Source organism: Scophthalmus maximus, chromosome 12 (genome assembly GCF_022379125.1).
Source record: "Scophthalmus maximus strain ysfricsl-2021 chromosome 12, ASM2237912v1, whole genome shotgun sequence".
NCBI classification, from domain to species: Eukaryota; Metazoa; Chordata; class Actinopteri; order Pleuronectiformes; family Scophthalmidae; genus Scophthalmus; species Scophthalmus maximus.
The window spans coordinates 6,506,828-6,530,823 of NC_061526.1; the positions used below are offsets into that span (position 1 = coordinate 6,506,828).

At 46.8% G+C, this 23,996-nt stretch overlaps 3 protein-coding genes across 5 annotated transcripts; 2 read left to right on the forward strand and 1 right to left on the reverse strand.

The window, feature by feature from the left end:
• Nucleotides 1-5,261: 5,261 nt before the first annotated feature.
• Nucleotides 5,262-13,676, forward strand: shtn2 (shootin 2). 2 transcript variants are annotated; one of them, XM_035606619.2, is made up of 17 exons: nucleotides 5,262-5,436; nucleotides 6,119-6,168; nucleotides 6,500-6,560; nucleotides 6,679-6,773; nucleotides 6,899-7,085; nucleotides 7,465-7,562; nucleotides 7,717-7,798; nucleotides 8,419-8,513; nucleotides 10,919-11,032; nucleotides 11,144-11,276; nucleotides 11,515-11,674; nucleotides 11,834-11,895; nucleotides 12,171-12,268; nucleotides 12,387-12,407; nucleotides 12,492-12,545; nucleotides 12,637-12,787; nucleotides 13,375-13,676. In XM_035606619.2, the coding sequence occupies exons 1-17, from the start codon at nucleotides 5,403-5,405 to the stop codon at nucleotides 13,542-13,544; spliced, it is 1,665 nt and encodes a 554-aa protein (XP_035462512.2). In that variant the 5' UTR covers nucleotides 5,262-5,402; the 3' UTR covers nucleotides 13,545-13,676. The 2 variants fall into 2 exon arrangements, with proteins under 2 accessions (XP_035462512.2, XP_047192441.1); XM_047336485.1 differs by having other exon boundaries at nucleotides 5,264-5,436; nucleotides 11,560-11,674.
• Nucleotides 13,677-15,509: 1,833 nt separating this feature from the next.
• On the forward strand, nucleotides 15,510-20,091 carry tex261 (testis expressed 261). Its single transcript, XM_035608801.2, has 6 exons — nucleotides 15,510-15,707; nucleotides 17,422-17,501; nucleotides 17,583-17,736; nucleotides 17,834-17,901; nucleotides 18,027-18,129; nucleotides 18,712-20,091. The coding sequence occupies exons 1-6, from the start codon at nucleotides 15,638-15,640 to the stop codon at nucleotides 18,825-18,827; spliced, it is 591 nt and encodes a 196-aa protein (XP_035464694.1). The 5' UTR covers nucleotides 15,510-15,637; the 3' UTR covers nucleotides 18,828-20,091.
• ankrd53 (ankyrin repeat domain 53) lies at nucleotides 19,326-23,421 on the reverse strand. Of its 2 annotated transcripts, none has more exons than XM_035607588.2 (6): nucleotides 23,339-23,421; nucleotides 22,945-23,041; nucleotides 22,047-22,168; nucleotides 21,596-21,760; nucleotides 21,401-21,521; nucleotides 19,326-21,292 (listed from the first exon to the last, which is right to left on the reverse strand). In XM_035607588.2, the coding sequence occupies exons 1-6, from the start codon at nucleotides 23,389-23,391 to the stop codon at nucleotides 20,756-20,758; spliced, it is 1,095 nt and encodes a 364-aa protein (XP_035463481.2). In that variant the 5' UTR covers nucleotides 23,392-23,421; the 3' UTR covers nucleotides 19,326-20,755. The 2 variants fall into 2 exon arrangements, with proteins under 2 accessions (XP_035463481.2, XP_035463491.2); XM_035607598.2 differs by having other exon boundaries at nucleotides 22,014-22,168.
• Between the last annotated feature and the right edge of the window lie 575 nt (nucleotides 23,422-23,996).

Here is a 23,996-nt window from a genome sequence, read left to right on the forward strand (position 1 = left end):
GAAGCCAACTGAACGTTAAAAGTGTGTTCCAAAAAACAGGGAAGATTTGATCAAGTAACAGTTCACAGGATTGGAGAATCTCATCCGATGCTCATTAATCAGTACAAAATATACCGAGGTTAAATAACAAACAATTCAGGGGTCATTTGGTTAGAAAACATGGACATTGAATAGAAAATAAAACGTTTAACAAATGTACATTCAAACTGAATGAAAAAAACATGATAAGAATTTATTAAATGAACGGGGATCCGCCCAGTCGTCCATGTTCTCGAGCTTCACAGCGCTCCTGCAAGTGACTGGGATTTGTAAATGTTTTCCTGTTGAACGAGCGCTGTTGCCGATCACAGGAGAATATCGTCATCTACTCCCCCCCCCCCCCCCCCCCCCCCCCCCCCCGATGGGCCCGGGTCGTCATCGGTCCAAAGCGAATGTGGAGACGAATCGCGCCCCCGCCCCCACTCACTGGCGGCGACGCGCTCCGACCCAAACCGGACGTATCCGCTCACACCTGCAGCCTGAAATGTTCACGAGGTGAATCATCAGAATTGCGGTAACGCCAATGCGCTGGGTTGCGCGGCGAGATAATATCAAGCGGTGGACGCGGCCCCCGTGTTAAAATGTCCCGTCAGCGCCCGGAAACGATCCCGCTGGCCCCCGACCAGGTGGTTAAGAACTATAGTTTGGGGTCATGAGAAGGAAAAAAATAAAAGAGACGGCCTTCTGTTTTGAGGAGAAAAACTCCAACGTGCTGGTGTTTGTTTGGACAAAAAGGGTAATGGTTCGGACGTGGCTTTTACGACGGAGTGAGGGGTGGGGGGGGGAAAGGAGAGTCTCGCATGAAAGTGGACGGAGCCGGCGGCGCGCGGCGGGCGGCGGGCGTTGGCCCCCGTTTTGTTTGTGTCACCAGCGTACAGTGGAGTCACCAGGAGGCCAGCGGTGTCTCCGAGGCCCCTCTGTCACAACGCATCGCGTCGCCCTCCTCCTCCTCCTCCTCACACACCATATCACTCGCGACTCTCCTCTCTCTCTCTCTCTCTCTCTCGCCGTTTGCGGCGTCCCTCTTTTCCGAATCCCCAGACGTTAAATCCCCCCCCCCACAACAACACACTCTTCTTCTTATCACTGATCTGTTAATTCTGTCGCTCATCCCCTGCCTCCTCCTCCTCCTCTTCCTCTTCCTCTTCGTCGTCTTCTCTCGCGCCAGAGGGCCTCGTCTTCTGCAAAAAGTTCACGGCCCCGCCGCTGACCTCTCGTTGACCCCGGCTTGACCTTTGCAGGTTAGCGTCTCTGTCAGCTGCAGCTGTGGCGCTGCTAAAAGCCCGGATAATCCAATCACACACTCATTAGTGCTGAGAAGGCCAGAGCCGGCGCAGGTGAGTGTGTGTGTGTGTGTGTGTGTGTGTGTGTGTGTGTGTGTGTGTGTGTGTGTGTGTGTGTGTGTGTGTGTGTGTGTGTGTGTGTGTGTGTGTGTGTGTGTGTGTGTGTGTGTGTGTGTGTGTGTGTGTGTGTGTGTGTGTTTGTGTTGTGCTCTCTCTCTCGCTCATGTAATCCTCCTCTGGTTTCTGCTTATTTCACACACAAACAGTGTAGATTTACCCGGCGGATAAATCGTAACCCCCCCCCCCCCCCTCCCTTTTGTCACGTGCGTGGAAAAACACACATCAGATCAGTGGCGTTCAAAACCAAATCTGTCACCTCGGTGCAATTCTGCTCCCAGAGTATTAAACAGCCAGATGCTGCTGCTGCGGTGTCACACACTGACACACACACACACACACACACACACACACGGTCGCTTCAGCTTCATTAAACCTCCGCCTCAAAAAACGGAGCGGTGTGAGGATGCAGATGAGGGATGTGTTGCCGGGATTGAGATCGCCAGGAGGAAAGGCACGCAGTGGCGTCCGAGCCGGTCACGGCGGAGATTCAAATGAGGCGAGGAGGAACCAAAAAAATTATACAAAAGAATCAAAAGAAATGGGCTCCTCTTAATAAGATGATGCCAGTAGCTTTTGATTCGGCCTATAAATTGTTCTCCTGCCTGTCCGTTACCACGACCACGTCTCCCTTGTACTCTTCCTACAACCGACCTGATTAATTACAATTAACGGCAATTATGATTTCAGCCCGACTGCCGCACTCTTCGGTTGATCCCAGTGTCCGAACGGTGGCATACGTGGATGATACTCTGGCCTCGATGTCCTCCAGCCCTGTTGAAATTGTAAAAAAGAAAAGGAGGCTGTAGCTCTGGAGGTTAAGGGAATGCCATGGGCAACAGTCGGCACACGGTCTTTCGGCACAATGCAGCCTGTCCTCGGTGGGCTTCCTCTCCCTTTAGCTGCCTTGAAACCCCCCTGTAGGGCTGTTTCCCCCCAGGCCTCATCACCCGGATGTCCCGCACAATAGCAAACGAATAAAGAAACACTCACATTTGTGATCAGATTTTTTGGAAATATTCATTTGATCAGACACGCAAAAAAAGTGTTTGATTGCTTTTTTAAAATTTATTTCTGGAGCATTTGGACATCCATACATTTCTATTATTGTTTTTTAAATTTCAATTCCACTGTCGAGACTAATATTCTGGCGGGGAAATACAAAGCCAGTTATTTATTTATGTCTTTATTTTGGCCTGTGACCATATCCAAATACAAAAACGTGATGGAATTGGCAATACGGAATCTGCACCATGTATTAACTTGATAATTACACTATTCTATTGTTTTCCTACACATGTGTATAACACATCATAATGTTGTCGTGGGCTGTGTATTGTAACGTTAGCAATCATGGCTTCGTACAAAAACATAATTCGTATCATAACCCTCCTCATGCGTCGTCTGTTTTGTAATGTTAGTGCTTATAAATGCTATCTAGGGAGAGTTGCATGATTCCTGCATGTTTTTTGAAATTTTTTTGTAAATCATCACTTCAAATGAAAACGCAAACATGATGTGCACTTGGCACAGAGACAGATTAGAAGAGATGAATAATAATAGTAATAAAGTGCATCCATTCTGCGGAGGAAACCAGAGGTGTGTTCTAAAGGCCACGGGGGCTCAGCGGAACCCAAAGCCGCGTTCCGTCCCTTTCATGAAACAAATGCTGCCGTGCTGCCTTTCTAATCCGTCTCTATTTAACCAGAATTTAAAGACGCAGTCCCCATAATGAGGACCCGGAGTCCCGTCCCCCCCCCCCCCCCCCCCCCCCCCCCCACTTCGCAAATGTCGCCCGCCTGCTAGAGACACCAGACAACGGCTAATGTTAAGTGACAATTTCACCTTTATTAAAAAACGCGATGAAGAATCATTAAGCAAAGGTCAGGGTGACGGGCTGCGGGAGGTGCTCAGGTGGCGCCAGTGAAGAGAGCAACGCGCCGGCGAGAGAGAAAAGACTCATTAAATCACAAGGACGTCACTGCCGTGACTCGCGGCGCCTCTTTATCGTCCGACTGTACGGGCTCGTGCATTGAGGGCGATTCCAAAGCGACATTTTATTTATTTTAAAAACCAATAAAATAAAACCAACAGATGTCAAAGACCTTTCAATAAAGTCTTTTGATTATTTTAGATTACCCTCTTTTTTCAAATTTATTAGACCTCTTTGTTATGCTGCAACGTGTTTGTGTTGCAGATAAAGAAAATCCCGCAGCCAATATATTTGGGAATTGAAAAAAACGCAGTCACACAAGGCCGCCGTCAAAAAAATTAACAGAAAGAAATAAAAACGAGCAGGGTTTTCGCACAAAAATGGGAATGTTTGAAGATAATATCTGAATCTCGTCGATCACCTGAAGCGCCCGTGTGGACATTCTTGTCACGTCTGTGGACATTGGAATCATCCGTGTTGGAGTCAGTCATTCCGCGAGCCAGAACCTGCGAGCATCGTGAGACTCATTGATGACTGTGATCATTCTGGATTACGGCCATGAAGACATCCTGTACTTTGCAATAACTCCAGCTTGGAACAGACTGTGGTCATTCTCATCTTACGAGATTCCGCTCATCCCGTTTAGGTCTCAGGTTGTCGTCCCCGCTCCCACGTGTCGAGCACGGGGAGTTCACGAAAGTCCATTCAGAAGGATGAGTCTGGCCATATTCAATATTTTTCTTTTTGTGAATGAATTGATCTTAAAAGTAATGTCTCTGTAGCCGAAGCCTAGAAGATCTCACTATTCTGCCCTGAGGTCGTGTCACGCGGCCTGATTGTCATATTTTCTATGAACAAAATGAGGTTAGATTGCTCATTTGCGAGTTCCCAATACGTCGATACTCGGTTACACAGACGATGTAATTGCTTCGTTTCGAAAAATGATCTTGCAGTGCAATATCCACGTGTGGAGACATCGGCATCAGTAGACAGTTTAATGGTCATGTGTCGGCTCTGTACACTGACTGTAGTCTGGTGTAATCCCGGAAAAGTATTAGACACGACCTAAGCAGTGTATTCATTAAGGGAAGAACAAACTTTGGTGTTGACAGCGCCTAACACTGCAAATGTGTACAGTATTAATCCACAGAGTTAAGCCCCGCGCGAACTCTCGGCACCGGAGAGCCACTGCTGGGAATGCGGCGGGATGAATAAATCACGAGGGACGCTGGATTGAGAAGTTTTGAAATGGTTCCATTATTCACCGCGGAGGAATGTGTGTCATCGGCGTCGCCGCGTCGCTGCGTGCCGCCCGACGCTCCTCTCCCGGTTTGGTTTCCCATGGCAGGTGTGTGTGTGTGTGTGTGTGTGTGTGTGTGTGTGTGTGTGTGTGTGTGTGTGTGTGTGTGTGTGTGTGTGTGTGTGTGTGTGTGTGTGTGTGTGTGTGTGTGTGTGTGTGTGTGTGTGTGTGTGTGTGTGTGTGTGTGTGTGTGTGTGAGAGATATTTCAGGGGGGGGGGGGTTGGGGGTCACGAACTCTGAGCACAGATGCTAATAGAGGAATAAGAGCATATTTCCCCGCGCCCCTTCGCTCCGGCTGCTTGAGTGACATTGATCTTGCGGTGGGGAGACAGTGTCGTCCCTCAGAGACCACGTGGAGCAACGTCTTCCACTTTTCTCTGTATATACAGAGAGGGCAAAAGTTCACGCGCACACACACACACACACACTCCTTCTCCCCATCGTGTCCACTTGTATCCGTAAGAGCGAAGCAAAATATGATCAATAGAATCCAATAATAACCTCATCTAACTCTAACGCTCTTTTGGACAGTGTGAGGAATAAGTTCCCCTTTTTTTTTCTTTTTTTTTTTAAATCACAGCAGTGGGGGGAGGGGTTCCAACAGACATTCGCTCTCGCTTCCTTCACGACAGGCCAAGCGCTACTCGAGGGGAGAAAGCACCGATTTTTAGTCGGTGCTGGAATTTGCCTTCCCACGTTAGTTTCCCGAGCGGCGGAGAGCTTTGAAGGATGTGGGTCCAAAGTGACGGCTGTGCGGCTGCAGGTGAGACCTGACACGGTGGCTACAGAGCCCAGCGACTTGTTGCAGCCGCGTGATGATGATTATTGCAGTTTCCAAAAGTCTTTTCGGTGTCTAAGAAAGCCATCGTATGTATTACGGGATTATTATTATTGTAAGTGTGAAGAGCAAAGTGAGACAGCAGAGTGGTTCAACGTCAACACCCTCGTTCACAACGTCACGCCTCGTGAATGTTGGGATGATGAGTTCAATATGACGTACATTACTTTATTGTTATTCCTACGAGCCAAAATGTTCTGTATTTTCCGTAGCTGATACTTTTGCCGTCCACATTCCTAAAAATGGGAGCACTCGCTGATCGGCTCTCATCAGATACGAACGCGAGCCTCTTGAGCTCGTGGGAGAAAGTGATGTAGAAAAACTGGAAGCCATCGCGAGTGTGAGATCCACTGAAAGTCAAACACAGTCGCTTTCACTTCCCCCCCCCCCCCCCCCCCCCCCCGCACGTCTCTCTGGCCACACCTCCCTTCGGGTGGCCCCCCCCCCGCCGAGTTCCTCTTGCCGTCACGCTGACGGGATGTGAGGATCTTGGGGTTTTTTCTCGCCGCCGAGCGCCTTCCCTGTTTTCTGTTCGCGTGGCAGTCCGTCTGTTGCGTGTGATGATTAAAAAAAACCCCAAATGAAATCACTTTGTTTCCCCGCACAGAGTCGGACGGAGGGAGCGATTCGTCCTCCGGAGAGGAGGGAGACATTCAGGTATCCCTGAGGGTGACGGGCAGTGAAGGACTTCTCGGTTAACGCCACTTTTCTAATGTGCATTGGAGACGATCAGCGTGGCGGCAGACGCCGAATATCCCGCTGAAGTAGATGTTCCGTTACCTTGTCATCAGCACGTATCCCAGCCTTCAATGTGCAATCAAAGAAAAAGGCGGAAAAAAAAAGACATTGCAGATTTAAAGTGTGCAAACTTGATTAGAAAAAAAGATGGACGTGATTGCGGCGCCTCGACTGTCAGTTTGTTGCGTTGTTGTTGTTGTTGTTGTTGTTGTTGTTGTTGTTGTTGATCTTTTTTCCTCCCGATCGCTAGTTCGATCTCCTGGAGAAGCAGAGGGATGAGGCCAATCAGAGACTGTCTGAGCTGGAGGAAGGTGAGAACGTGAGGTCGTTCTCCTCACTCGGCCAACGCGCTCGGATTCAAAGTCACGCCATCACGCTGTCCGTTTGAATCCCAAGCTCTGAGATGACCTTTGGACCTTTCGTTTACAGTCTCCAATCAGCTCCTGAAGGAGATGAATGTGCTGGAGCTCCAGTTCCAGATTGAACGCTCATGTAGGGAGAGCGCTGAGGCGATAGCTGTGCAGGTACATCTGCTGTCCAGCCCCTCCTTCCCCTTCCTTCCCTTTCCCACCATGTTCCTCTCCCTTCCTTCCCTTTCCTTTCCTGGCAAAATCTATGATATGACATCATATCCCACCCCGTTGCCCAGGTGACCAAAGAGAACAAAACCCTGAAGAGGAGGAGCCAGATGCTGCTGCCGCTCATCCCGGAGCTGCCCGAAGGCCCGGCCGCCGTGGCCTCTGACCCGGACGCTGACCTCGCGGTCGACCTCGGCGGGGACGCTCGCGGCGCGGAGACGACGCTGCTGCTGCTGGAGAACCAGGCCAAGATCGCCGGTGACTACCCCCACGGCGCGCATTCAACCGGATGATATGAAATAAAATGAACGATAATGGCGACTTTATCCATGTAGCAACTTTCAAAACAACCGTTCAAAACTTCCTGAGGCTGCAATTTTGGCCACCATGAAGCCGTACAATCATGTTTTGGCCCAGGCACGTCAACACAGCACTGTAATAATCCAGATGTGATATGAGTTGATAATAATATGAGAGTTATTAATGGGACTTATAATGACATATACCTGGTTTTCTTCCATGACGTCATCCACAATCATCCACATCACCACTGGGATGAGGATATTTCTAGGTTTCCGTGCTCGGTGATTATTTTTTCTAACGCACGTCGTCTGCTTCTGTCCGTCTTGTGTGTCAGAGCTGCAGGCGTCGGTGGACGGTCTGCTGGCCGACAAGCTGCAGCTGGAGCAGGAAAAAGAAGATCTGACCAAACAGCAGGATCAGCTCAGAGAGCAAGTATGTTGTGTACGTGTGTGTGTGTGTGTGTGTGTGTGTGTACGTGTGTGTGCGTGTGCGTGTGCGTGTGCGTGTGCGTGTGCGTGTGTGTGTGTGTGTGTGTGTGCGTGTGCGCAAAAACCCAGCGTGCCTCATCGCAGGCCTTTTATCACAGCTGGCTCTGGAGGTGGAGGAGAAGGAGGCCATACTGAGGAGCATGAGCAAGCAGAGCAAGACCATGAATAAAATCAAACGAGGTGAGTTCCCGTTTACAGCGGCGCCGCAACGAACGACGGGTTTTATTGCAAGTGTGTAATCAGTAATTTCCCCTGAAAATGGATTGTGTTGAAATTGTCACGTCCTCAACGTAATGATGACATCATCGTTCCTTTGTTTCGATTTCTTTATATTTTCGATCAACAGCATGAAGCTTGAAGGAATTTAAATGGTCAGTTTACACACATTACAAAAGAAAAGTAGTAGGACAACGACGACGACAACATTAAAGACAAAAACTCTTTAAAACTCTTTATTTTTAAAGGTTTTATCATCGGACGTTTTGCGCAATCTGTCATGAAAATTCTGCATGTCACCCTAAATACAATGGAGGCTTATTGGAATGTAGTTTTAATACCATTTGTGTGAATTGACCCTTTATAGTGTTTTTTTGCATTGAACAGAGAAAAGCAACAAGTCCTCAAATTATATAGGTCATCGTATTCATGTCCATAACATGATTGATTCATTTAATGCAGAGTGACTAAACTTTGGAGCGATTGATCATTTCAATACAACATTTAAGAAACATCACGAATGCCACCGAATTTTTGTTTTTATTTCTCTCTCTCTCTCTTTGTGTGTGCGTGCACATGCGCAGTCTCCCAGCTTGTCACGGAGGAGTTTGCGGAAATGTCTCAGAGACTGGAGCTGGAGGAGGGCCGCAGGCAGCACGCGGAAGTCCTCGCCCACCAGGTCTGGAGCGCACGGCATGCATATAGAGTATATGTGTGTGAGAGTGCGTGTGTGTGTGTGTGTGTGTGTGTGTGTGTGTGCGGTTTCAGCATGGCACGAAACATTTTGTCGTGTCCATTCACACCTATTGATACAACGGGTGACAGGCCGTGCCAACAGGAAGGGACCAGGAGTGTTAGCGCCGACCTCCGGGGCAGCTACGGTGAACGGACAGACAAGACACTTGGTCCGGGGGTGGTTGGCGGGGGGGGGCGGGGGTATGGGCAAGTGAGAGGTTTGGGGGCACGCACTTCTTCTGTCAGGGGGCAGCTGATGATGTGGCGGGACAGGAGGAGGGGGTCTCCTTTCTCCGTTTTCACACCGATGACACTCCGTCTTTGTGCGAGGCGAGGCATTCACGCGCAAAAGACAAAAAGCAGAGGACACACTCGTACACGTCTCGCAGGACGACCACCAATTTGCTTACACACACACACACTTGCACGGAGCAAAGTTTTTTTTTCTTGCTGCCCCACCTGGTTCCCATCATGAAGGCCTTTCTCTTTCAAAAAAAAAAAAAAGAAGCATCTCTCTGTTTCCCCTGTAGCCCCTCCCCCTCGCCCCGTAATTAGTGGTCATCACCGCCGCCGGGGGAGAATAGTGGTCTTTAAGCACAACCTGTCTTTGCCCGACACCTTTATGTTTTTTCGCCGAGCATATAGCAATTGTCGCCTTTGTGCGCGGTGTCCTCCATTTACCGGACAGGCGCACAATGAGCTGCCTCGGCAGGGGTCCTTACCTGTGAAAAGGACCCCCAACTGCTCACACAATTCAGCCCCTTTACTCTCAGCTCATGGTAAAAGACCCCTCCCGCCCACCCACCCCCCAGCCCCCTGTGCTGAATGCCTCTTGTATGCACTACTATTTGTCTGTTTTCATGTGTTTTGAAAACACCAACCATTCACACCTCTTCTCTGTGATGCATGGTGGTATAATGATGCAGGGCCTCAAACAGGAAACAATTTGGAGGAGGGGTTTTGTGTGTGTGTGTGTGTGTGTGTGTGTGTGTGTGTGTGTGTGTGTGTGTGTGTGTGTGTGTGTGTGTGTGTGTGTGTGTGTGTGTGTGTGTGTGTGTGTGTGTGTGTGCATCTTTGTCTCTTTGTGTTGCCGTGTGTGTGGCTGGGCCTGTGTGTGTGTGTGTGTGTGTGTGTGTGTGTGTGTGTGTTTGTATGTATGTATGAAATAATTGCGCTAATTGCTGTGTGAAAATTGCCGTCTGCGGAGGGGAGACCGGTGGAGTAGGGCGGTGGGATTTGCGGCGTGGAGCCTCGCTGCTGCGCGTTGTGACAGCGAGCTCACCTTTTTTCTCCCCCCCTCTTCCCTTGCCGTTCCCCGACGATCGACCTGCTCCCCGAAACAAAGTGTCCGCGCAGACTCTCGCAGAGATGGTTTAGGAAACCCGAACGCGGCAAGTGAGGTCACATCCTTTGCATCGTTTCTGGCAATTAGGGGGTTTTATATATCTGCACATGTTACTCATGATAGGTTTTTAAGGTTGGTTCTGATCGTTCCGTCGACGTATTTAAAAGGAGTTGGCTTCTGGCTATATGTAAAACCAACCAAAACGTGTCGCAGAGCCGTTACATTTTAAAATTAAATGTTCTGAAAATTAGAAGTTGTCAGAAAATTTTGCTACATTTTTTGGGAGTGATCAAAAAAGCTTTTGCTGAGGAGTTCAGACTCTGACTACTCGTCTTATTGTGACTATACTACAGTAATAATGAGGACAAAGAATGAAATAAGAAGTTTTCTCAAGTTGTTTTACTGGTCATTTTTTCAAGTGCCGTTTTCTTTTTACAACCTGGTCGATTGTATTAATCATCTTGCTTTTTTTATTTTTCATTTTGTGGCTGACTCCTGATCCGTTTTCTTTCATTGTTATCTCCTGTGACGTGCCTCACGTGCGTCTGTTTGGTTACTTTAATTTGCATTTGGACGCCAAACTAGTTCCTCCTTGGTAATAGATAAATTAAGCTTTCTACGTTCATGTAAACACTATAAACTGTACACAAAAGGTTTGTTTACACCCCTGGGTTCATTTATGGGCTCCAGACAACGATCATTGACTGTGACTGGCGTAAAGACCCGTCACCACATAGAAGAAATCGAGGCAAAGTCAGATTTTTTTTTGTCTCCCTTATCCTTATCATAACGTAGGAAAGATGAGATGAGTTGCTCCTACAAGGCCTCTGAACAACCTCAGGTTGGGAGGATGAGGAGAAGGAGGGAGAACATGACCAACCGAGATCCCTCTTTATGCTTTTCCTCTAATTGTGGTCCAATTGTCACCGACGTATTCCGGATAATCGCGAAGATTTGTTCAGAATGTCAAAGGGTGAAGCCGTAGATTTGGTCCGTCTCGTCAGATGATGGTGGAGCAGCGGAGCGCGGTGACCGGCCTGCAGCTGCAGCAGGCGCTGGAGCAGATATCCGACATCAGCACAGCCCTGAGTGACGTGCAGCGCTACTACCTGGACCAGGTGTGTGTGTGTGTGTGGGTGTGGATGGGATGGGATGGGAGTGGTGGGGAGTGACGGGGAGTGACATGACACCAGACCAAGTGTCATGACTTTTTCCATGGTCTCGTCCAGGTGAGACAGAGCAGCGTCGCCGCCGAGCTGCAGAGCCTGCGGGAGCAGCTGCAGAGGAGCGAGGTGCAGAAAGAGGCCCTGGAAAGTCGGCTGTCCGAGGCGGACGGCGCCGGCGCGCAGCTCCACGAGGAAGGTAACGGCGCTGCGCAGGTGGCCGAATGGTTTAAGCCAATGCGATGAAATGTTGTGCGAGTGAGAAAGATGCTAAGGCGTGAGAAGAGCCTGAGCGTGTTGGTGTGTGGCGGCCAACAAGTGGCGGCCAACTCTTGTTTGCCCCGCCGCAGCTCCACGGCACTGCACATGACGCCTCTCTCTCTGAATGACTGATGAGCTTCCAACTTTCTTTTCCCTTTTACACAATTCTCTCTCAGACGCTGGTGAGGAAAAGTCAATGTGTCACCGTCTTCCTTTTTCAGTGAAACAGTTCCGAGGAACACTGACAAGTGGTGAACTGGTGGAGAACTCGCCTCCGCCTCCGCCCCCTCCCCCTCCACCGCCTCCCCCTCCTCCACCTCCCTCTACCTTTGTCAAGTACGTGTGACTGAAAGCGTCCTGTTCCCCTTGTTTTTGTACGATGACAGTGAAGACTCTCGCACCTTCCTCTATTAAACCGAGGTCTCTGAAACCGAGAGTTTCAGAAAAAAACCTATGAATTTGACACCTGTGACTTCTTTCTCTCGCTCGCTCTAGTTCACTTGATTTCCTGAGGAGCAGGAGGAAAGATGGGGCCAGTAAAGGTGATCCGGTGAACAGTGAGTCTCCCTGTCCCCCCTTTTGTTTCCCCTGAAGGAGCTTCTCTTAATCTTTTATCTCTATTATATTTCCGTTTGTTTCGAAACACACGGCTTCCATCCGAGGTATTTAATCGTCTTATACCACATCTTTGGTTGAATGAACATTTACATCGCACACTTGACATTATCTCGAATGTGATTTTATAGCACTGGCTAGAATGTGATGGAGCACAGAACAGAAAACAAGTATGACAAGCTTCAAAGTATCATTCTGCTCATTTTCAATATTCAAGAACCGGCGCCCTCGTCGGACCCGAAGACAAAAGCAGTGGATGAAATGATGGAGAGAATAAAGAAAGGAATCATGCTGAGGCCCATGAAGAGAGTGCAGGTAAGCAGCATTTTTTATTTGTCTTTAAGACAGTCAAAAGATGATGTATAGAAAAATCCAAAGTAGAAAGAATATCCAACTTTTGTAACCACCATCCATCCACCTTCTCTGCTCGCAGGAGGATGACAGCTCGTGGCGGGTCAGTGATCTTCAAATGTTTCTTTTTGATTTTCATGCTGTCCCCAACGAGAGGTTTTCTTCACATTCCAAAGTGTTCTTACAGGACCAGAGGAGTGAAAACAGAAAATCAGCAGTTCTGGAGCTGAAAGGAATGCTGGTAGTCATGTCTTTCTTTCCGTTATACTGATAAAAGCCAACCGGAGCGACCCGCAATTTTGAATCATCTCTTTCACCATGTGACACGGCAGGACGACATGAAGCGCAAGCAGCACCGCAGAGCGCCCTCCAGGAGGGGAATCGGCCAAAACGTCGGGGAGGCGGAGCTCCTGCTGGTGCTCCAGAGGCGGAGGAGAGCGATGGGGGAGAACCAGGACCCGCCCGCCTCCGCGCAATCACCGGGTATGGACGTCCTGTCGCTCCTGTACTGATCCATGATCATAAATTACAATATGGACCAGATATACTCCAAAATGGACAGTTTAATAACAAAGCAAACGGATGCTCCAAAATGTCGGACTCTCCCTTTAATACTTTGAGCTGTTTCTTTTCAACGGGAAAAGCGACTGCTCCACATGTGAGAGGCTTAACAGGTCATGACATGTCCTCATCCCCTTTTCTTTTTTTAAACGTTCTCTTACTTGTTCCCCGTGTATTGGCGTCCGTATTTACCAATGCTATTTAAAGAGAGCATTTGCATGACGCCGACGTTTGACTATTAAAAAGCTATGCTAATACACTTAAATGTATTAAAAGGGAAAGATAAAGACACAAAGGATAAAAAAAAAAAAATAGCCATCAGATCACGTCCCGGCTTAACCTCCTTTGATCTGCCTGCAAAGTAGTATTGTATAGCCCGCTGTAATATTTATAACGCACCTCATTATATCACCGTGGTCGGATATTAAAGTTCACATCTGTTTATTGTTTTATTTTTTTGATTCATGCCTAATATGATCATGATGATCATGTGGTAATCTCTCGGTCAGACCCCCAGCCGTGCGGGGCAACACTGTGCGTCCCGGCGGCAGGAGATGCTCCCTGGGCGGCGGAGAGCGGCGGCGGCGGCGCCCCGGTGCTCCGGAGGCTGAAACAGAACCGGGAGAAGAGGGACTCTCGTATCCGGGCGTCGGCGCTGATCGTCGGCCAAGAAAACTGAGGTCAAGTCATGTTCATGCTTGCTCACCTCAGAACATCACCACTGTTTTATATGATGTTAGAGTGCAGCATGTGTTTATTGACCTATATTTTGGGGTGGAAAGGAAAAAGGTTAAATAAAGACTTGAGTTCAAATCTCCACTGTCAGAAAACAGTCCTTAATACTTGTTTTATCCTCCTGGAAGAGGCAGACGGGAGGGGCACATTGCAAACAAACGCCAAATCCCACATTCATCGCCACAAAAAAACAAAGAAAAGCATTTTTTTTTTCTTCAAATTCCATTTAACACAAGTCCGTTCCAAAAGAGCCAGTTACTTGTTGCGTGTCAAAGGGAAGTGGAGCTCCCCTCAGCCGTGTTTAATGTCCGACGTCGTTCCCTTTTGGCTGCTTGGGTTTCTCGTTGATCTAAGTGCAAGCTACAGGGATTTCTACGGAGGAAAAATAGCCCGAGCCATTAAAAAAATAGACACCCCTTGAATATGAATACCCTCGCCTCGCCTCGCCCACTTCTCTCCCGAGGTGTCTGTCTCTTAAAGCTCGATCCGGCAGACCCGCCATTTATTTAGGCACATTAAAGCTCTCACACCCAGAGCCCGGAGGTGTTGTTGAGATAAGAGCCTCAGGTGGGCCGATACCCTCCCTTCCTGAAAGTATCTTTGAATGCAAGCAGGTCGCTTTTTGTTTTCTCACCTCCACACGGATACTGTATATATATGTGTGTGTGCACGCATGCATGCATGCATGAATGAATACACACAGCCTCACACCATGCATGCCACCAACCTATCCGCCTTTGTTAAAAGCATTTTAAAAAGGGGGAGGAAATTACTCTCACCTTCGACTCTGACGCCATTTTAGTGTCTTCACACTGTTTCACATTATATATTTACTTTATTTAGCTCTTTTTACTATAGAGGGGGGAGGGTGCCTTTTCACGCTCAAGCATATACATTTTTAATTGTTTGTCACCTCAACCTCAGAGGTGTTTGCTTTTGAGATACAGTAATATGGGCTGCCTTCCCTGTGTTATTCATACACATGAAAGCAAGTGTGTGTGTGCAAATCTGCGTGTGTGTGTGTGTGTGTGTGTGTGCGAGTTAAAGAGAGAGAGACAAAGGAAGTCCTGAAATCACTTCTCCATTCTATACATATAGCGATTATATTCATGGCTCACTAAAGGGCTGGATCCGTATGGCGCATCCTTCCCTTTCTTAACAACATTCCCCCTGACCTCTGTTGAAGTGATTAATGCTAGACCATGCACATCGCAGGAAAATCAATACAGATCTAATAGAGAGACAGCCGTGGCGTGAACCGCATCGTCAACATACGTCGTCAACTTTCCCTTTTGAAAATCAGGTGGTTTTTTTTAGGTGAGTGAGCATCCCTTCTTTCAGACGTGCACCGAGAGTCCGTACATTTTCCTGAACCCCTCCGGAGGAGCAGAATGTGAAGATCCAAATGTCGCTGCAGACTTTATCTGGAACTTTTCCTACCAACCCCGTGGTAAAATGTCAGGAATATGTCGCAAGCGAGTGAGCGCATGTGAGACGACAGGAAAATCTCTGGAAAATTCGCGGCTGGCGAGTGGGCGCTCTACCCAGGCATCGTCCCATCTCCTGAATGTCGCAGAAATGTCGTCTGAGAGTCACTCACAAAGTATCAGTGGCATGGAGTAACAGAATTGAAGTCACAGATACAAAGAACTGGTATCTCAAATTTAGATTTTTTATTTTCCGGTAAAACAAACGTGATATCAGAATTTTAACTTTTCAACCATGAGTTTTCTTACTCTTTATAATTTCTAATGTGTCATCTATTATTTATATGTTGTCATTATATTGCATTTCACAGGGATCAAATAGACCACAGTCAGCCCGCTGCACTTTTTCCTCCAGCCGCTGGTGGCGCTACAGGCACGACGCACCAGTCTTTGTCAAAGATGAACCCCTCCTTTTCGGCTCTCGTTAGCCTGCACTGAAAACACAGAGGGAGGGACTTTGACCAGTGCTAGTTAGCAGTCGGCTAGCCGCGGGGGCTATTTTTTCCTGTATTTTTTTCATATTTGTGTGTGTTGTGTCATATGCAGCGAGATGTGGTTTATTTATTTACTCAGCTGGCTATCGTTGGTGGTCCAAATATCCTTCGTCACTCTCGCAATTGGTAAGTGCAGTGCCGCTGACCAATCCCTGCAAGTGCTAACGCTGCTAGCTCGTATTCGCTCACTAATGCTAGCGGACCGGAACCAGCAGGTGAAGTTACACTAGTAAACGTTTGCGGGAATGTTTTGGTTTTTATCAATGCGACGACTCCTTTAGCAGCGGAGTTATTAATTACGTGCAAACACAAAGCGTCACCCCACCCAAAAGAATAAAGAAGCTACGCGTGTCATTCCACGGAAATGCTAATACCTGTTTACTTAGCTTGCTTGCTAGCTAGCTAGCCTTGGATCTATCACAGTTAGACAAGCTGCTATGTTTTAACTTTTTAAAACACGATGACACTATTTACTAGAGTATGGGTCTAGTGTCGCCGGGTTTAGCAATGCCGTTGTTCCGACGTGGGAAACACCTGTTGCGGCTGATGTCATGTTAGCCAATAGCAGCTAGCATCTAGCTTCATCTCACTCTTTGCAGGCTTTAAAGGGATATAAACGAATCCACCTGACGTCTCCATCGACGAACAGCGTGGTCACAATGTGTGGCAATGTCTGATGTAATGGCTGATTAAAGTAGCCTCCCTCTGCAGCGTGTAGTGGGAAGGTTAGCATGCTAGCTTCCTGAGCTAAGAGTTAGCTCGGAGGGTTATTTCCGTTTGTTTACATTAGTTGGTCATGCCGTAAGTTATTTGACAAAATGGCTGCGTGACGCCCAACAGTAAAGTATGATTAGTTTTTTTGTTTTTTTTTGTAGTGCGTCCCAAAACTTTTAGTTGGTGGCGACTGAGCCTCGTCGGTCCACGTCACACCTGCTGCAGCTGTCAGGTGTGGCTCCTGGCTGTCAGACCACCTGTCAGTGCACTGACTCCGTCACACTTGTTAATAATAATGATAATAATAATAATACATTTCATTTATAGAGCACTTTTCATTGCTAAAAGCAATTTCAAAGTGCTTGTTAGTCCTGTCCGTGGATTTTTATTTCTCCAGCTGTTAACTCTCGACATGAGCATGTGCAGCAGCAGAAAAGAAACTTGCATGTGTATTGATTTTTTTTGTCCTTCGCTATCGTGTCGTTGCAGCGATGACTTTCAGAATTCCACGTTTGCTCCGTCTCATACAGGCTCAAAGGGCAAAACCCATGAGATGCAGTAATAGGACGCCGTTTATTAAAGGTTGATTGATGCGTTGTCGCTTATGAATTAATCTGTGGTTCAGTCCATTAATTAGAACAACTTCTGCGCTGCCAAGTTGTACGACATCTCTTTGGATGGTGTTAACCTTTGCCCCAGTGTCTCGTTCGCTTCATTGCAATGGACTCTTCAATAAACTGCCCAGTTGCACACCATCTGGAAAAACGGCCCGCAAAGCATCTGTTTTATTAACAGCTTATCAACATTTATTGCTGCGCACTCGGCATCTCAGAAAGTTTTGAAAACTCTTTTGATATCTTGGCTGGCTTGCCAACACTTCTCACTGCGTTCACAAACTCTAAAGGGAGTTTAGTCACTCACAACTTGGCAATTCTTATGAATGCCATATAGTTACTCTGTAAATCAGTAGAAATTTTATTTTAATTATTTACAAATATATATACAAACAAGGCTAAATCATTTATTACCAATGAATGCCTTTCTTAGCAGCGTGGATCCAAATGACAAAACACTGTGCTAATCTGCTTCTTTGTTGTTTTTTTGTTTGTTTCGTGCCTCCACACAGCTGCTGGCCTGTACTACTTGGCCGAACTTATAGAAGAATACACAGTAGCCACCAGTCGAATAATAAAGTACATGATACTGGTGAGTAAGGTTGTTTTACAGTACATGTTTTGGGTTTAATGAGAAACTGCTGTTTCACCGTACCTGTGATTTGTCGCCCAGTTCTCGACAGGTGTGCTGGCAGGTCTCTATGTTTTTGAAGGGTTCCCGGTGTTGATGGTGGGACTTGCCCTTTTCACCAACCTGGTGTACTTCGGCCTCTTGCAGACCTTCCCCTACATACTGCTGAGCTCCCCCAACTTCATCCTCTCCTGTGGTCAGTATGACACACACTGGCTTCAGATGCATCACGTAAAAATGAACCTTTTTATTTTACTTTTACTAACATTGTTTCCTCTGTCTCCTCTCTGCAGTGTTGGTGGTGGTGAACCATTACATGGCCTTCCAATTTTTTGCTCAAGAGTATTATCCATTTTCAGAGGTAATCGCCTTGACCGGGTGACATTTTTTACAATCTCAGATTTACGATACGTAACAATAAAAGTATGCTCTGCTGTCACAATTCCTTCGGTAATCATATTCCACTAAATCCCTTTTTGGCCTCAGGTGCTGGCCTACTTCACCATCTGCCTGTGGGTTATCCCCTTCGCCTTCTTTGTGTCACTGTCGGCTGGCGAAAACGTGCTGCCGTCCACCATACAACAAGGAGGTGAGCTTCTCTTGACTGGTCAGCAGAAGTAATCAAACATGAGTTTTTCTAGTTTCCCCAGATTAAGGTTATTTCTGATTACAGCAGTTAAACATCTGAGTTTAAGATATTTGTTAGACGCTTGCTTTTGTGTGAATACCTTTTTTAACCTTTGTTTTCTTTAATGGATCTCAAGTCCAGTTTTCAATTCATGTTATGATGCTGAAATGTATTTGTGCAGATTGAAACCATATCACTTTGATTTGAATATATGACTGTGGACATGCAGCCCGGCTAGCACAGTCGGTAGAGCATGAGAGTCTTAATATCAGGGTCGTGGGTTCGAGCCCCATGTTAGGCGCACTCCTTTTCTTTTCAGTTCATAGTATCTGTATCTCTGTAAAATATTTAATACATTTTATTGCCTACTAGCAGCAACTTTCCAAATCACTTCATGAATTAAGGTTTCCATGATTCTAGGTGTCAGCACATTATAAACAGAGACTTCAGACCCTCCGCAGTCCTGCACAGGACACATTGGTACTGAGTGACGGTATAATTAGTAACAGTTTCCATTTCTTCCTTCTTCTTTTTTTTTTTTAGATGACGTGGTGTCTAATTACTTCACCAAGGGCAAGAGAGGGAAGAGGTCAGGGATCCTCCTCGTGTTCTCTTTCCTCAAGGAGGCGGTGCTGCCTAGCCGGCAGAAAATGTACTAAGGAGCTCAGACTCGGGTTAGGGACTGGGGGTTTTTGGGAGGTGTGTGTGTGTGAGAGAGTGTGTTGGATATGAAGGGGGAAGCTGGAATGACTGTGGAAACTTGTTTCTGGAAGGGACTAAAAACGAAGCAGAGGCCAAAAGTGGGAACGCAAGCACACGAAGAGGACGGACCAATGAAGAGAGGAGAGTTTTCTGCTGGACGTATTTACACAGGCCACGTTTGTCTTGTCTGTCTTTGTCTGTCTGTCTGTCTGTACTGTACTGTACTGTTTGTACTGACTGCCAACAACATCTACTAGACACCTGGCTGAGGGGATCGTGTCTTTAGCGCAATGCTTTCTTATTGTGACTCCATTTATTTTTCCTGAATCTTTGGTATTAAAATATGTACGTGCAGGTTTGAAATCTAAACAACCACCAAACACCTGTGACTTATTGACGTTGGCAGATAAATCCTCATCAGTTTTCTTCTCGACGTGACATCCAGCTGTGATTTCGTGTCGTACGTCTCTCGCTTCATCGGAGTCGATACACAAAAGTAGCATTGGAGATAGTATTTTTTTTTTTTAATCCCCTCGGATGTGAAAGGTGGGTTGGAGATTAATGAGACGGTCTAATAGGTACTTTCTTAATTTAACGCCGAAGTCCGAGCTCGGTCGTTTTGTGAGAAATGATCCTAGAAAGGATAAAAAGTGGCGAACCAGCTACAGGAGAAATTCAACTGAAGCACTAAAGGGCAGTTACATTGTAAGGAATCAGCCTCTGATCTATGGAGATCATTTTTTGGGATTACATGGTATGACATGTTGTAAATGCTCATTGATGAAAAGGCACTTTCTTTGGTGACCTACAAGAGACGTCTCCCTTTTCTGGATCGTCAGCATCTCGCCACGGAAACAATGTGCCCTGTGAGATTGTTTTCTTTTTCTTCCCCCCGTTACTCATCAGAGCTGTAGCCTGCAACCTTCCCAACTTTCTTGGACTATTTTTTTTTAAAGAAGTCACAGTAATAAACTGATTTTTTTTATACATTTATTATCGGACGACGAACAGAAACACTTCTGATGATCGAAACCTGTGCAATGACTCTTTACAAGCCTCCATGAATTTGGGGACAAAAAAGCTGCTCAGTCAGTGGTTTTGGTGAAAAGTGCTTTTGAAGAGGCAAAAGTTCTTTCTAACAATCTCTTGGGAGTGTGGATCATTTTCGGCTGGTACACACACATGACTGTATAGTGAAATAAAAAGATTTTGTTGAAATAACTGCAAATTAAATGGTTATTTTCGCAGGCCTGTGTGTGATAGATGAACCGATCCTCATCATTTCCAATGAAACCAGGTAAATTCAACAAATCTGTAAAATTTAATTTGCAGTTGCAATGGATTCTCCAGCTGTTGTCATGCACATACACACTCAACTATTTTATCTATAAGTCCCATGTGGCTTCATGTCGCAGTGGGAGCACCAGGCTGAGGCAAGTGTGCACTATGACCCCCACTGAGGTGTGAAGTGCTTCATGAAGTAAAAGAAAAAGACAAAACCACTACACACAAACACACCTTCAGTTGACAGTGCACACACATGCTGTTGACAAGTCCTCACCTGGATCCTGAGTCAGTTCCCTGGGGGGGGATCAGTGAAAGTGCAGGGGTACGTCTGTGACAGGTGACCCAGTTCACTGAGGGTTTCTCATCTTTCACCCTCTCTCCTCTGTTCACTCTGCCTTCTGGAGAGAGTGGCATTTTTAATGTTGTCACTCAAGAGCTGAGGTTATGGGGCGGCTAGATATTTTATGAGGATATGTTTGCTTGTATGACCCCAGATTAGAGATTGTACAAAGGACATGTTTTCCTCAAATGTAACCCTCTAATCCCAATGTGCTAATTTACACATCATTCGATATAAAATCTGTGAAAGTGTGTTAAATCAGTAGTGTCCAGGCTCCAGCACCTCAGCCAGGTGCATGGCCGCCTCCGTCCAGGGGGAGAGGCTCCGTCCCCGGGGGCGTCCCCTGTGCCGGACCTCCACGATGCTCTGTGGCTCAAAGTGCCGCAGGGAGACGATCCTGGACGGGAACGCCCGGGGGAACAACACCCTCTCCAGGACGTCCAAAGGCAGGTCAGGGGCGGCGCGAGGTGTGCCGTCCCAACTGGTGGTGTACTGAGGCCGCCCGCTGCTGCTGCTGTCTCTCCACACTGTAACACTGTCCCGGAGGTCAGGCTCTGAGACGGATTTCCCAGGCGGGAGGCCCGTGTAGATGGTCCAGGGTGAGAAGGGTATCTCCTGGAGGCCTCTCGGCTGGTGCTTCACCAGGCCCTTGGCTTGTTTGAGATCAGAGCTGTCCTCGTCGGATGAGAGGCACCGGTCGTGGTACTGGCTCACTAGGACTCTGGGGGAGAAACCCTTGAGGTGGGGAAGACCCTTCTTGTTCGCCCATTCTGCCAGCTTCTCCTCTACAAGTGTCTGTGAAATGACACATGGAGGAAGCGGGACAAGACATCTGAAAATTCTGAATTCAGGCAAATATGTGTGTGTTACCCTGTAATTCTGGATTTATCACGACATACTAACCCTTTTGTTGAGCTCATTCAGTTTTGCCATGGCCACGAGATCACCGCGCAAAGCTTGAGCCAGCTTCCTCTCCTCCATTTCTTTCTTCTTCCCTGCCTCCCACATGCAGCTTTTCAGATACCTACGCACAGATCAGTCAGTTTCTTTCTTAACCTTTTGATGTCGGTGTGAGTCGTTCCCTCGTCTCTCTGTTACCTTGCCACCTCTCTGTGGCACCAGATCCGGGCCAAATCCAGAGGTGTGTGTCCTGTGCCGTCCCGGGCCGTCACATCTGCACCGGCCTGCACCAGGATCTGTGTGCAGTCCAGGAGGCCCTCGGAGGCGGCCAGGTGCAGCGGGGTCTGCCCCGAGTCTGTGGTGCTGGTAAAAAATATATAAAAAAACTAAAATGTCCTTTCCACATACACAAGTATTATTTGTGGCTTATCATTATCTCTCACAGCAGCTATAAACTCATCCCTGGCATCTTATTTTACTCATACTTTATCTTGTACTGAATAATTCACATCACTTACTCTTTCTATATTAAGCTTCCCATCCTAAAAGCTTTAGTTCAGATTTTTTACTAAAGTGGCAGCTGAAGAATACATTTTTTTAAATGAAAGCCTCCTACACGCTGACGTCGGCTCCGTTCGCCAGCAGGCACCTGAGATGGGTGGAGGTGTCGAGCTGGCTCTGGGAGTACATGACCGTGTGACCCTTGGGGTCGCTGCTGTCCATCCGTCCCGACATGGACTCCACCAGGAGCCGGAGTGCGGACGACAGGCCCTGGAGGAGGAGGAACACGCGCAGAGGGAAGCGCAAAGTTCTGTGTCAGTGTCTGTTTTCACTTTTACAACCTGCTGTCTCCAAATCTACATGAGCTCACACCAAGTCAATGTGGCCCCTGAGCAAAAAAGAGGGGGGGGGGACAGTAATAACCAACAGGCCTTCTTTTTTTCCCATTTTAGCAGAGCAGGTGCAGGAAAAGCAAAAAGTGAGACGAATAACATGAAAAATGATGGCAGTTGTGCATGTTCTATCACTGCAGATCAAGAGCATCACTGATGATAGTTCACCCCCCTCACTACCCTGCATTTCCTGTTTTGTGCTGCGAATAAGGAAGTGTTCGCTTTTTTCTCCCCTTCAGCCAATCAGCTCCACCTGGGGATTTCAGCACGCCGGCTGGAGGAGAGCCAATCAGTGAGCTGAGCTGCTGCAGCGTTCGCAGAGAAGACGTGGAAGGTAACCGAAAATATTTAGTGAATTAAAAAAAAAAAAAACACCCCCCAAATGCTTCCATTTTGTGGAAATGTGCGAGTAGTAAACCATGTCGTCCATTTCTACCGAAGATGTGTTGACATTGGACGGTTGATAATAAGAGCACAGGTGTAATTTGGTCTTGGCTAATTGATATTTGGCGCCTTCCGGGTTTAATATTACGTCAAGTTGCTTTGAACGAGGAAGCCTCCTGCTTGCAAAGTTCCTGGAAAAACAAGAACGGTGCTATATTTTCGAAGGATGAGGCCAGGTCACGCCAGAATACACCCCACCACACTCTGTACCTGTCTGTTCACGCCGACCTCCAGCTGCTCCGGCCTCCGTGTAGCTGCAGCCTGGAGTCCGCGTCCGTCCGGCGGAGCGCCGCCGTCGGGAAGTTCCCTGCAAGACAATAGGTAAATATAAGACCAAATAAAAGTCACAATAAATGACGAAAGCCAACGTCTACTTAATTTCGAAAAGTTCAAGTCAATTTCGCTAATTTTTAATATATTTTCTTCTTATTCTTCCTCTTCTTCTTCTTCTTCTTCTTCTTCTTCTTCTTCGTGGAATAAATACATGTAGATTCACGTTGAAAATGGCCGAAACGCAGCTTTAGCTTGATTTAAATGTATAGAAGTTCAGGCCCATACGAACATAAAGGATTGTCTCAAAGTATTATAAACGTTATGTATTTACCTTAGTCTACATTTCCCACGTCTCCGTTTGCCGGATTTGTTGACGGCTTCCATGGTTGCTAGGGAAACGCGAACTCAGCGGTGGCGGAAGTGTCGAGATGCTTGAAGAATAAAAGTTAACAGTAAAACCCTGCTGTCAAAATTCTACTGACAATTCTACATATACATATGTTATATATTCCATTTTAAGATTTTATTGTTGTAACATTAATGTGTTCTGATTTTAGGCTTCTCTTCTGGTTTAACTACATTTCCCCATGTAAAGCACAAAAATAGTTTGAGCTGCATTTATGCTATGAAAGCTGCAGTATATTAAATAAAAGTTCTATTATTTGGAAAGGGAAAAGGACTAAAGCATCAAATACCCTTGTCATCAAGAACAATCAACAAAGAACACTTATTTTGTGATCAATTAATGCATCGTATTTAAATCTTAACATCTCATTTTGCATCTTAAATCATAGTCTGGTAGCTGTAATGCAGATATGTTAAGTAAAATGCAAAACTTAGTTGGGTAGTATGCGAATACTCATGTACAAGAACCTTGAAATTGTACAGTGCTCGAGTGGCCTATTACTACTACACTTCTGGTTTGAGTGAAACCAAAGTGAATTCAATAATGACTATGTTTCAACTATTCAACTCTGTTTATATGGTGT